We start from the raw sequence: 14316 nt of genomic DNA on the forward strand, positions 1-14316 counted from the left end.
CAAACTGGTGAAAAAGGCTGGTTCTGTTGTAGGCAGAAGGCTGGACCCTCTCTGTGCTGTGGTGGAGAAACGGATGAGGAGGAAGTTAGATTCTGTGATGGAGAATAATAAACATCCTCTCCACAGCATCCTGACAGGACAGAGGAGCAGCTGCAGTGAGAGGCTGCAGGACTGAGAGCTTCAGGAGGTCCTTTGTTCCCACAGCCAGAAGGCTTTTTAACAGGGACTGCTGAGTTCTTCTCAAATTGATTGATTGATTTTTATTTATTTGTTTATTTTGCCATTTAGTCATTTATTATTATTTAGTTAGTAGTAGAATTATTATTGTTGTTTTATTGTTGTTAATTCAATCATTGTAAATATTTAAAAAAATGTTGAGCTACTTGACGAATTTGAATTTCCCCCATTGGGGGATAAATAAAGTATTTTTCTATTCTTCTATTCTATTAAAGTGCAAAAAAAAAATAAGTATTATGTGGCTATATCTATGTATATATGTATATATATACATTTTTGGTGCAGGTCGGTGACGTAGAGATAGCAGCGTCCAAAGCAACCACCTTAACAATGGTAGAAAACGTTTTATTCTCACGTTTTCTTAAGGAGATACTAAAATCTTCGTGGAAACTAATAAAACAAAAGATTGTCTACAATCCCTGAATGAAGATTAGGAAAATATTATGCATAGTTCTCGCTAGAAATACCATCAAAATGAATACAAATGCAGATGTTTTCTTAAAATTGTTGGGGTCTGGGAGTTTTCTCCCTCTGTTTGTTTTACCTGCTGCTTCTTCTTTCATCCGGTAGGTGGCACCTGGGCTATGGCGGCTTTGGAGTGACAGGTGTTCCCCATCAAGGCCTATCAAGGAGAGGCTTAAACGGAGTCCGCTGCCAGCACTTCGTTGCCAGTGTCTTAACCAACGTGGTACGTCTTGTGCTCTCTTGGTTCCTGGCCTTCTCTCAGAGATTTCCTTACGTTTTCCTGTGCTCCCTCCCAGGTTACCTTCTTGCTCTTGTTTCCATTGTCAGAACATTATTCAACTCATCGTGCTGTGCCTCCAGATTTCAAGTTTGTCTCACCTCCTGAGGTTCCTCGCTGGCAGCGTCCTGGAGAAGCCCTTCTTAAAGACTCCTTCTAGTCAAACCAGAAGGAGTCGCTCACCCTCCAAGCCGCCTTGTCTAAACCACCATCTCATGCCACCAACTACTTCCTGGATTCAGACGCTAACTTTCAAGCAGCCTCCCGCATTGGATTATTCAAGCACCGGCTTCCATATCTCAGACCCCACAGAATCATTTCTTCTGGTGAACCATCAACTCCTCCTCGAAGACCCGTTCCAGAGTTTCCAGTCGCAGACCATTCCTCTTCATCATTCTATTTTTTCAATAAACATTTTAAATCCTTTAAATCTATCTACCTGAGTGTGTTCTGCATATGGGTCAAATCTGCATTTAAAACCATGACAAAAATGTTATGTTTTTCACAGAAAATAGGCCGACAGTCGGCCATTTTCTAGTTGAAACTTGATAGTCACGTGATCTGGTTGCAAGGCACTGTAAATGAATAGGCCAAATAAAATGTGGTATTGTCACAATTTTGGGGGCCAAATTGTGGCAATACTACCACTTTCCCTTGGGGACCAACGTAGCTATTGCAAGTTTTGCTGTGAGACTGGGTTGCTATTTCCCATTTAGCCGTGAAACAAGATTGGGTCATCTTAGTTGGTTCAAAATATTCCATAATGATATCAATAATTGCACATTTAGTCCTCACTGCATTAAAAGTGGGATTTTCGTCAGTATGCTGCACTGTAGATTGTCGTGAAAATTCAGGTTTACGGCTGTTCGCGGCAATTTGCAGGCAATGCAGAAAACTGCCGTGAATTGCCAGAAATTGACGTGGGCCTGGCTTGGTAGTCATCCCCCTATGACCCCCCTGCTCCTAATTATAGGGGAGGCTATACAAATGCAAATCAGGGTTGCAGAGTTTTAACCCAGGGATTTTTCTAAAAGGTAAAATCTCTGGTACATTACATTACATTACATTACGGTCATTCTGCAGACGCTTTTAACCAAAGCGACTTACAATGAGTGTGTTCCACATCGGTAGGCAAAAGAACTTCAGGTCATAAGAAATCATAAGTGCATTTCCTTCCAAAACCAAACAGCTAAGAGCAAAAGTAGTGCTAGAGTAAGTGCGATAAGTCAGGTACCTCAGCCTCTCACCAACTGCACACCAGTCACAGCGGGGTGGGGATGCAAACCCTGGTTCGGGTAGGGGAAGAAATAAAAGAGGTAAGAAAAGCAGGAATGGGATTCAAACCCTGGTTCGGGTAGGGGGTAATGAAAATATAGAGGGTGCCAATGGTGGAGGAAACAATAAGTGCGTAAGGAACTAGGACGGAGCAGGTGATGTCCTAAGAGGGCGGATCAGGGTAGTTTTTCCTGAAGAGGTGGGTTTTCAGCCTGCGGCCAAAGATGGGCAGCGACTCAGCTGTCCTGATATCAGTCGGAGATCGTTCCACCATCGGGGTGCCAGAACAGAGAAAAGCTGTGACCGTGTGGATGGTGCGCAGGGACCGCTGAGTGAGGGGGCAGCCAGGCGCCTGGTGGCTGCAGAGCGAAGTGGTCGGGCGGGGGTGTAGGGCTTGACCATAGCCTGGAGGTATGAAGGAGCTGTTCCTTCCACTGCCCTGTAGGCCAGCACCAGAGTCTGAAACTGGATGCTGCAGCTACAGGGAGCCAGTGTAGAAAGCGGAGAAGGGGAGTGGTGTGGGAGAACTTGGGGAGGTTGAACACCAGACGAGCAGCAGCTTTCTGAACCAGCTCCAGAGGTCTGATGGCAGAAGCCGGGGCGCCAGCAAGGAGGGAGTTGCAGTAGTCCAGGCGGGAGATGACCAGAGCCTGGATGAGCACCTGTGCTGCCTTGTCGGTGAGGAAGGGGCGAATCCTCCGGATGTTGTAGAGCAGGGGTCCCCAACCTTTTCAGCACCAAGGACCGGTTTGGTTCTGCAATTTGTTCCCGCGGCCCGGGGGGGGGGAATACTTTTTTTTTTTTTTTTTTTGTACTTTACGTTCAACAGACATTACATTTAGCAGATGCTTTTACAAATTAGGATATGATGACAGACAGACAGTCATCATTGAAAAAAATAAACGTGCACAATCAGCCTCCCATAATGCAATCTATGCAGTTTCCAAGTATAGAATCTAGCGAGTGAAATGAAAGAATTCCCGATTTCCATGTCTTTTAAAAAAAAAAAAATAATAATTTTTTTTTTTTTTTTTTTTTTTTTTTTTCCCCCCCAATCTCACGGCCCGGTTTCGACTGTCTCGCGGACCAGTACCGGTCCGCGACCCGGTGGTTGGGGACCCCTGTTGTAGAGGAGGAATCGGTAGGAACGGGTCACTGATGCCATGTTTGGTGAGAACGACAGTTGGTCGTCCAGGGTCACACCCAGATTCCTCGCGGTCCGGGTTGATGTCACCACGGAGTCATCCATGGTGATGGCCAGGTCTCTGAATGGGCAGACCTTCCCCGGGAGAAACACCAGCTCAGTCTTGTCCAGGTTGAGCTTAAGGTGGTGCATCGACATCCACCCCAAGATGTCTGCCAGGCACGCAGCAATGCGTGCTTCCACTTGGGTGTCAGAAGGGGGAAAAGACAGAATCAGCTGGGTGTCATCTGCATAGCAGTGGTAGGAAAAGTTATGGGAGTGGATGACAGAACCAAGAGATGATGTGTAGAGGGAGAAAAGAAGAGGACCCAGGACCGAACCTTGGGTAACCCCAGTGGTGAGCCTACTCGAGCAGTTTGGAGTGACTCAGTTACTGCTAGGAGGGCCGTCTCAGTTGAGTGGCCCACCTTGAACCCGGACTGGTAGGGATCCAAGAGGTTGTTCTGGTGGAGGTAAGAGGACAGTTGTTTAAAGTACAAATAGATCAGGCTAAGTATAGCCTAATTATAGACTCTTACATTTTAGCTTGAATTGATTTATTTAATGAAGTATGCTAGATTAATTACTGTGTATGTCATTAGCAATGGCAAATGTTAAGTAAAAAAAGATACAGCCAGCATGTCCATGTGGGGCCCATGAGGTTTAAATTTGGGCTGCAGATAAGGGTCCCAAGTGGGTTTGTCCGCAGTTTCCACGATGGCCCCACCTGTGTTTGCCCATATTGGTTTCAAAGTGCAACTTGAAGGGTTAGGGATTAGGGTTACCCTAAGCCTTAAATTATTCCAAAGGCAATACAGATAAAACACATCACACAAAGTAAAAGAATGTTCACATTCAAATTGGCTAAATGCAAAGTCCAACTAAAGGCAAACAGCAACTTGAAACCCATATGGGCAAACACAGGTGGGGCCACTGTGGAAACTGCGGACAAACCCACTTGGGACCCTTATCTGCAGCCCAAATTAAAACCTCATGGGCCCCACATGGACATGCTGGCTCAAAATCAGAATTAGCTTTATTGGCCAGGTTGGCGTAAACAAACAAGGAATTTGACTCTGGTTAATCTTTGTTCTCAAAGTACAACACTCAACAATAACATAAAAAAGAATAAAAAATACAGAACAGTAAGAATAGAATTAAGGCTACACATAAGAATAAGAAGAAGGTGAAGAAGGAGCTGAGCCAGAAGGCGAAGCTCTCGATTTACCGGTCAATCTATGTTCCTACCCTCACCTATGGTCACGAGCTGTGGGTAGTGACCGAAAGAACGAGATCGCGAATACAAGCGGCCGAAATGAGTTTCCTCCGCAGGGTGTCTGGGCTCTCCCTTAGAGATAGGGTGAGAAGCTCGGTCATCCGGGAGGGGCTCGGAGTAGAACCGCTGCTCCTCCGCATCGAGAGGAGTCAGATGAGGTGGCTCGGGCATCTAGTGAGAATGCCTCCTGGACGCCTCCCCGGTGAGGTGTTCCGGGCCCGTCCCACTGGGAGGAGGCCCCGGGGAAGACCCAGGACACGTTGGAGAGACTATGTTTCTCGGCTGGCCTGGGAACGCCTCGGGGTCCCCCCAGAAGAGCTGGAGGAAGTGGCCGGGGACAGGGACGTCTGGGTCTCTTTGCTCAAGCTGCTGCCCCCGCGACCCGATCCCCGGACCAGCGGAAGATGATGGATGGATGGATGGATAAGAATAAGACGCTATGGGTGGGAATGCAATTGCCTGGAGGGGGAGTGCAGCTGGGAATGTCTGCTTTCTTGTTGTCCCTGTCAGGTTGCCATGGTCGTGGACACCTCACAGGCACAAGCAAGATGCAATATCTTAGAGCTCAACCACTGTGCATAGTGGCATGACTACAGTGACCTTTTCTTTGGTCTTACTTAAAGGTATGGTAGGTAATCCTGTTCAGAAACACATTTTGTAATACTGGGTGAAATGGTCCGTCTATCCTGAGAGAAATCTATACAAGATATATTTAGAAAAAGGGACGAAAATAATCAGACCTCTGTGGCAGCTGCAGGACTGAGAAAAAGCTGACCAATCCGAGAATTGGTCAGCTTGCAAAAAACCAATCAGATGCCTCTGCGCTTTCTGCCTACGCCCCCCTCTGTCGGCTCCCTCCTCCGCGCGCGCACGCGTTTCTACAGGTAGCGGAAACGACTTTATACGGCAAAAATGGCAGATAAAATGCAGCCGAAACCACAAATCCCCTTACTTGTGACGGCTCCCCCCGCTAAAAAGGGAAGAAAAAGAAAGCCGGTGGCAGAAACGGCTGCTACTAAAAAGGCTACGGATAAAGCCAGAAACAACACCAGAGTCAACATCGGTCCAGCGTTTGAGCGGTGGAGACAACTGAGGGATCTGAAGGGCCTGCAAAGCGATGCAGAGGTTGCTTTCTTTCTGTTGGACAGGTAATTATTTGTTTTGCTTCGGGGGGATTTGTTATTTTCATGAAATATGTAAGGTTTGCCAACTTGGCTACTTTTGTAGCTCGTATTAGCCTAATGCTAACATTAGCGTCTTCTCCATGTTGTTTTTAGCCATGAGAAGGATCTATCAACTTCCACGCCGTCGAAACACAGACTGATGAGACCCCCTCCCCCAACTGTGTCAACAATTTTTTCTTCTGAATCTCTGTCCGACCGGTGAGTTCAACTTGCTGCTGCTGTGAACATGGCTTTGACAAACGTTGTCTTTGTTGGGATATATGTCACTGGCTCTTCTATGGACTATTTGCTGGTATATGCTATGCAGAGAGGATGGGGGCAAACTGAGGATCTTCTCAACAGTAAATATCAATCTTCAGGCTGTTTCGGTCCGTCAAAACATCTTCCCATAAACTTCCAAATCAGTCCTGCAGTCCTGTGTTGCATCCTTGATGAATGAAGACATTTTTTATGTTGATGCTGTGCTGACAATATTATATAATTGTGTAATCTTCACAGAGATGATGACTTCTGACAAGCTGGAGTTCAGGAGTTAAACATTAGCTGCCCAGAGGAGACAGCTCTCCAGCAATTGGATGCAAGGTATGTTATGGTAGTAAGATAATGTGTCCAATTATTTCCAGAATATAACTTAGAGTAAATTCATGGTCTGTGCATTATTTCAGCGACATGTGGTGATGTAATATTCCCTAATTTTTGTGTGTGTGTTTTTCTGTCTTTTTAGCATGTCATCACTGGACCTGAACATTGATGTTGATGCAGATGAATTTAATGACATTCGAAACTCCATGTAAGTTGCTGTGTGGTGTGCAGAGATGTTTTTACTCTCCTGTTTGTGGAAAATTGTATTCATTTTTTGAATTATTATATTGTTTTCTCTGAATTTCTTTTTTTTTATAGCATTGACTGGGAAGATGAAGATGACTCCTGGAATCCTGATATGGAGACACTGTCAGTGTCATCATTAGAAGAAGATGCAACCAGGGAAGTGGACTCAGATGATGATGACAGTGACGATCCAGATTTTAGGCCTCGTATTTGTGTTAGGTAGTTTCAATACCTTCTAGCTCCACTTAGTCAAGTTATTGTGTTTTTTATTGTAATTTCTCATAGCTGTTCTTATTACAACAGGACTGGCGGTGCTCTGAAGACTACAATTTGCTTGGAATCACTTCAGTAAATTAGCATGGAGGACACTGTACATGATGCTCCAGACAACGCCCCAGATCCAACTATGGCAGACATGTCAACACTCCCTGATGCACTAAAAGTCATGGTTGAGGATGACATAATTGCCCATCCGGCATCCATTGCATATCATGACAGCTTGAAGCAGCTTGCCGAGTATCTCCTTCTCCCTGTCAGCGTGTGTTCTGCCAAGGACCCAAACAGGAAGGGAGAGTGCCGGGCACCTGGACCATTCGAAATCAATATCAGGTCCAGGGGAACAGCTGCTGTCATAGAATGGGTGAGTCTTTATTTAGCATAAAAGAGTATTACATATATTGGGCCTTCTTTCTTTTTTTAGGAATCAACTTTAACAAACACAAATGGAAAAGCTTATAACATAAGTGCTGTAGGGTGGAGGTTGTCAAGGAGAAGAAGAGAGCCTTTTAGGTCAGGAAACAAGGAGGCGACAGGGAGAGCTCCTTCAGCGACAGACTGAAAAAAAATAATGTGTAGTATTAGTCATTGTAGTTGCTATAATGTGCTCTTTCTCCACCTGCTTTTTTCCAGGTGTGTCCTCGAGGTCACACTGTTTGGAAGTGGGCTTCTCAGCCCATGTTGAAATATGGGATGGCAGTCGGAGACTTCATGCTTTCCAGTAATATCCTGCTATCGGGCAACAATTACGCCAAGATCTCACTACTGTTCAAGTTTATGAAACTTGGGATGGTAGAGAGGTCGTCATTCTTCAGGATCCAGGACTCCTACTGTGTGGACACTATAAAGGAGTTCTGGGATGACAAGAGAGCCGCAGTCATCACCCAGCTCAAGTCAAAAGGGCCTGTTGTAGCTCTGGGTGAGTTAGAGACACACGCATGTGTTCACAGATACACACACAAGCGCACCTCTTTATTTCCAAGAGATGGTATTTGGCAAGCCATATGCATATTGATAGTAAGACCAAAAACTACACAAAATCAAATAGTTGAGTGTAGACATTGAAGAGTAGGATAAAGTATATTAATATTTTATCGGGGGATTTATTTGTAAGATACGAAGTGCTGGACTGACATATTGCACAATGGTTTTTCATAAAGTTGGATCAGCATAAAATGCCCTATTTGGGACAATGTTTTTATAACTTTTTCTCTGTTTTTGTTCTAATTTATTTTCAAAGGAGATGCTCGCATGGACAGTCCTGGATTCTGTGCGCAGTATTGTACCTATACTGCCATGGACAATGAATCCAAACAGATAATCTGCATGGTCAATATCGACAAGCGTGAAACCATGCGGAACTCTGTCATAATGGAGAAGGAGGGCTTCGTGCAAACATTTGAGAAATTATGTGAAGAACTCAACATTGACGAATTCTGCACAGACGCTCATTCACAGATATCAGCCCTCTTCAGTAAATTTCTTATCTTCTTTTGCTGTAGGAGATTGTTTCAGCAATCCAACTTTGTGCATATAGTCCCATGACACAATCATCACTTACATTATTAAGAATGGATAATGATTGGTATTATGACTTAGCATTTATCCTCAGACTTTTTTGTCCTACAGACAACAAAGGGAAATATAAAGATTGTGGTGTCCGACACACCCTGGACATGTGGCATGGATCCAAAAGTTTGGGGGAAAAAATTCATGCAGTAAGTTCATGATCTCTCTGTAGATATAGCTGGATTAAAAAAAATAAAAATCATCTACGCCAATTATCTTCTCATAAACCTATTTGACATCCCAAAAATGTATTTGTGCTCCAATGTCAAGGCAGGACAACAAAGGGGGTGCACCATCCTTCAGATGTGGAGTAAGGATGTTTGCAACCACTTCTGGTACTGTTGCAAGACTGCAGACACATATGAAGATTTCTTTGTAAGTATTATCAAAATTCATATATCTAGGCCACACTCTATTGCTGAGTAGTTATTGGGCAAAAATGGTTTAAATTTTTATTGACCAAATTTTTCACAACGTGTAATTTTTTTTACCATAGGACAGGTGGACTGGACTACTTCACCATGTGACAGGAGAACATGTGTGGGCCCTTGGTGCCTGTCATCATGGTCCCTTGGTGGAGGACAGAGAGAAGGAGTGGATCGAGAAGGGTTCTATGGCACACCAGAGACTGAGAGAAGTAGTCCTTGATGCACGCTGGCTAAAGAGCGTACACAAATATCTACATTTTAGGTATGTCAGCATAGTTCTATGTTCAACTTACTGTTTTCTCCTATGAAAATATTTCACTGTACTTCTGTATTTGCCCTGCTATTTCTTCATTTGTACTACCAGATAATAAAGCAATTTTATCTTTCATCTGTGGTCTCAGGTCAACTGCAGAGTTGGAGTCCTTCCACAATCATATTCTCATGTATGCCAGCAAGCGCTTCTGCTTTTCACCGCCCGTGTACACTGCTCGAGTCCTGTTGGCTGGCCTGGACTACAATCACCACGTTGACAGACCAGTCAAGAGAAGGGCTGATGGCTCTATTCTGTATGTTTAATTTTATGTGGAAAAATTAAATACTGTACATTGTAAGATAATATGAATGTATCACTAAGCTTCTAATCTTTTCTCTAATGGCAGATACGGCAAGGTGTACAATAAAAAGTCCAGGAAGTGGAGCCTTTACGCACTAAAGGTGGAAAAGGACTACGGTTACATTGTGGACCTCCAAAGCTCATCAACGCAGGAGCTTTTGCAGAGACAACTCAGCAGAGGGCTAGGTGAGTTTTCTTGCAATATTGTAGCTTGATCATGAAGTTTGAACATAATTATGTGCAAAAGTTAGTTTTAAAAATCCATATCATAATTTATGATCTAAAATAATTATCTAAACAAAGCCAAGGATGTAACACTTAGAAAATTGTCACAAATGTTTGTTACTGTGTAAAATGGAAACAAAGTTGTAAGTGTTGTCATTGTGTCTCTGAAACGCAGTAATTATTGTCAGATGTGTAATTTTGATATTCTTCCTAAAGGTAAATCGCTGCCAAAGGAGTAGATCGCCACATGCACAGCCTGACCAGTCGGTCGGCCATCCCTGGAAATATCTTTTGCATTTTTTTTTTTTACAATAAAAAGTGTTATACCACATTTGTTGTCATTATTCATTTAGAATGTGAGAAATGTAATACCTTGTTTATGCATAAATTGTAAAGGAAAGGCATTTATCATTTTTTAAATTTTATTCAAACTTGACAAAATATAAATAACAATAAAAAGACAGAACTTTCGACAGTACAGACTGTAAACCTGAGTGCAAATTTTAAAGAAATATGTAAACACTAACAGTATGAATGGCAGGGCTCAAGAGCACATGCTATTTATTGCACTGTGCTTACACCCTACTGGGGATGAAACCTTTGTACTGTCCATGTGGATCTGGGTAGCGGTCTCTAATTTTCCAAACACAGCAGCTAGGAATCACTACTCTGTGCCCAGCTCCCAGTGCCCCATATTGCCACACAACATATTGCCGGTATGCAGCATGGCGGAATTGTTTGTTGCTCTCCCCTGGGTTTGGAACATCCTCCACAGCCTGTACATCGTTCCAGATCCTTCTGGCAAGTTGCAAGACCCCCTCCTGCAAAATGTACGCTTCAAGGTGAGGCAGCGTGGAAATGCAGGAGTCGGGTTGTTGCCCACAACACTTTCTTTCGACATCTGTGGGCATCTCCCGGCAGTTTCGGCACACACACCAAGTGGGTTGACCTGGAGCTGGAGGGCCTGGTGGAGGCACATCTCCTGATGTTGATATGTGCAGGATATAAACATGAGACTTGGGTCCCTTGTCAGGCAGATCTGCAGCAAGCGATGGGATTCTTGCAAGCTCAGTGTATGAATTCTGGACTGTAAAACAATTCATCAAGAAGATTAGACTTTTTTGACAACTTTATTGTCCTCTAAGAGGACTTTTATGTCCATAGTAGGCCTACATGGCAGGTCATCATTTATAGTTATTGATGATGTAGAGGTGCGAAAAATATTAATTAAAAATGCTATTATAAATAGGTTACCTGCTCATCTGCCATTCTTTGAGCTTGCAGATTGTTCTCCGGTCGCAGTCCGGCTTGCTCCCCGTCCTCTACCTCGAGATCCTCGGCTTCTACCCCGTGCACCACCTCTTGCACGGCCCCCTTTGCTCGAGCATGAACTCGCTGTCCTCTTTGCCCTGAAGACGTGCTCGGCTCCGGACTGTAGCTAGGATCAGAGCCGCTCTCGTCGTGGGTGCTCTAACAAGCAAAATAACAAAGACATATCTTTAAAAAAAATCAAAAATCACGTTTGCCAGGGGAAAAAACGTTACGTTACATACAGTGTAATTTAGCAGACGCTTTATCCAAGTGCCGTACATTTGAGAGTTCACCCTCTTCTAACAACGGCGTGGGGGTAATGGGGGACGGTGTTTATCATAGGCCGCAAAGTGTGGAAGAAATCTAACACTAAACTTCATGCTAAACATGACATGCTAGCTGGAGAGCTGAATCTGCAGCCTCTGGGTGTGCAGAGACATACTACGGTACTTTTTTTTCTTTTTCTTTTAAATAATCATTACAATAATAATATAGTTTACTTACAGGTGAGTGAGACATGTCGGCAGAGTCCCAGCATCAGATGCGCGTTCAAGTTTGTGGGGGCGTGGCTTTGGATGAAGCACTGACGGAATGGGGGGGGGGTGCTTAGAGGAGGGGCCACTTTCGAATCTTGCTAGCTCTCTTGCTAGCTCTCTAGGATTACCTACCATAGCTTTAAATGCACAGTGGATGTATTAACCACACATCTTCCAGCAATGCACTCAACAGGCAGAAATTATACTGGGTATGCCGTGTCTGTTCCCTGCAAGCTCCAAACTTCTATTGGCTTTCCATAAAAATGTCTGTCCGGATGGGGATGAAGCCAGGAAACTTGCGCAAGACTTTCAAATTCCTCGGTGTGCACATCAGCGATGACCTAACCTGGAGTAGACATTCTGACATGACAGTGAAAACTGCCCAGAAGCGCCTTTATTTTCTGAGGAGACTCAAAAAGTTTGGCATGTCTACAAAAACCCTCACTAACTTTTATAAGCCCCTTTCACACTGCCGAATAACCCGCGTTTAATTCGCGAATTTAGCGTGTCCGCTGTTGTGTTCACACTGCCGACCCGGGCTTGCCGCGTCAACTCGACTCGCCTTTCGACCCGCGTCGGACCCTAGTCTTTTTGCCGAGCCGAGTTTGATGTGAACACAATCGACGCGGGTCGGACGTGGGCGTGACGTGAGGAGTTTAAAAGACAGAATGGACAGCTGATTCAGAACAACAGCGACAGGTGAGGACAAGTTTTACTCTGTTTTAGCCTACATCAAGTTGGAGACATTTTTTAATACGGCCAACTGGTGAGACAAGGAGGTCCGCAGGCTCCTCAGCCCCCGAGCAGAGGACGTTATTTTCCGCCACATTTCGGGGACGGTGAAAGATGGACCTCTGCTGGAAGGGCTGGCGAGAAAGATGGGAGAGCGCGGTTTCCCACGCAGCAAGACGCACCGTAAAGTAACATCTCCATGAACTGCATTGCAAAAATGAGTTCTCAAGGTGTCCCGCCATCGTTTGTTTGAAAAATTTGATGCAGACAGGTGTATTTCATCCTACCTCCGACGCATGGCTTGTGCCTACGTCATTGCACACGCCCAGCATTTTATGTGTTTCGTGTGACGCTCTGCCACTAGGCAACTCCCCCTGAACTCGGCTTCAGGCGACACGGGTCACCCTGACACGCCAAGCGTTCACATTGCTCGACGCGGGTAGAAGGTGCAATTTGGACCCGCTAAGGTAGCGGGTCGCAGTGTGAAAAGGGCTATAGATGCACCATCGAGAGCATCCTCTCTGGCTGCATCACTGCATGGTTCGGCAGCTGCTCTGCTGAGAACCGTAAGGCCCTCCAGAGGGTGGTGAAGACAGCCGAGCGCATCACCAGCTCCTCCCTCCCCCCCGTGTAAGGCATCTACCACACAAGATGCCTGAGAAAAGCACGGAAAATCACCAAGGACCATAGCCACCCCTCATATGGACTGTTCAACCTTCTGCCATCTGGTAGACGCTACCAGAGCATCCGGGCTCGGACTAGCAGATTAAAGAACAGTTTCTTCCCCCAGGCCATCAGGCTACTCAACAAGTAACTCATTGGCACTCAGCCACTTTAGTTGTGTAAATATTCTCACCTGTGTATATATATATATATATATATAGTCGCACATTTCACTTTAATTTTTATGCACAGTTAAATTTGTCTTGTCTTTTTATGCACAATTTTTCTACTTTATCTTCTTCTTTGGTTTTCATTAACCCTTCTCAATTTATTTAATGCTGTTGGCGACGCCTCGTCACCAAGAACTTCAATGTATAGTATGACCCAGTGTCTCTCTGTACAAATGACAATGACAATAAATCTTGAAATCTAAATCTTGAAATCAATAACATGTTTGAATGCAGTACCCTTTGACACAACATTAACAACTATAAACTGCTTTTTAATGGCTGGTCGTAGTTCTGCTAGAGGGTCAAGGATGGGTTCTTTCAAAACTGTTAGTGTTTCCACACCACTTAGTATATACATATGCTGACCTTTCTGCTCTAGATCCATCGATTGAGTAAGTTACATTCAGATATGTTACCCATTTGCATGTCATGGCAAAACAGTCAATGTCAGTGACACATGGGTACATCTGATGATACATTGTCAACATTGCATGTCTGTCAAGCTCATCCAAAATTGTCTGGTGGAATGGAGACAGAGGCACCACTGTACAGTTTTCTAAGAAAAGTCTTTCTGCTGACACCAAAACACTGTGCTTCACAAGAAGCATATCAGCTGTGTCAGTGCATGACAAAGTCCCAACCACTTGTCTTCCTAAAATACTTGAAAATGCTGCACCATATTCACATGTCCATGGCATATGAAGCTGTTGGCTCTGCTGAAATTGCCTCATAATCTGGACTTCAATTGTCCTATTGTTATGATTAAACTTCCCCAGTATTCCATTAAAACGCTCAAATGAAAAACACCAAAAAGAATGAACTGGTCCGTAATCCAACATGCACTCTTTCAAATGAAGATGTAGATGCATGTTGGGAGTGCAGTGCAATGGGCCAAACAGTTCGACAAATTTTGAGAGAAATGTCTGCAGGTATCCATCTGCTACTTCCAGTCTATTGATGGATATGACTCTGGAGCAGAGTATGATACAAGCCTGCACAAAGTCAAAC

General features: G+C 44.4%; 1 protein-coding gene across 1 annotated transcript; it reads left to right on the forward strand.

The window, feature by feature from the left end:
• Positions 1–6100: 6100 nt before the first annotated feature.
• LOC142380628 (uncharacterized) lies at positions 6101–10119 on the forward strand. The gene is made up of 12 exons (XM_075466543.1): positions 6101–6479; positions 6622–6687; positions 6798–6944; positions 7029–7365; positions 7635–7920; positions 8242–8475; positions 8631–8719; positions 8841–8945; positions 9067–9260; positions 9400–9564; positions 9658–9797; positions 10053–10119. The coding sequence occupies exons 4-12, from the start codon at positions 7084–7086 to the stop codon at positions 10073–10075; spliced, it is 1518 nt and encodes a 505-aa protein (XP_075322658.1). The 5' UTR covers positions 6101–6479; positions 6622–6687; positions 6798–6944; positions 7029–7083; the 3' UTR covers positions 10076–10119.
• Positions 10120–14316: the final 4197 nt, after the last annotated feature.

Source organism: Odontesthes bonariensis, chromosome 5, assembly GCF_027942865.1.
Source record: "Odontesthes bonariensis isolate fOdoBon6 chromosome 5, fOdoBon6.hap1, whole genome shotgun sequence".
In the NCBI taxonomy this organism is placed as follows: Eukaryota; Metazoa; Chordata; class Actinopteri; order Atheriniformes; family Atherinopsidae; genus Odontesthes; species Odontesthes bonariensis.

Excerpts from the sequence above, each read along its gene's own strand:
- LOC142380628 (XM_075466543.1), top strand. The coding sequence starts at position 7,084 with ATGGAGGACACTGTACATGATGCTCCAGACAACGCCCCAGATCCAACT. Across the intron at positions 8,476-8,630 it reads ACAGATATCAGCCCTCTTCA|ACAACAAAGGGAAATATAAA; the intron begins GTAAATTTCTTA and ends TTTGTCCTACAG. Across the intron at positions 9,798-10,052 it reads ACAACTCAGCAGAGGGCTAG|GTAAATCGCTGCCAAAGGAG; the intron begins GTGAGTTTTCTT and ends TTCTTCCTAAAG.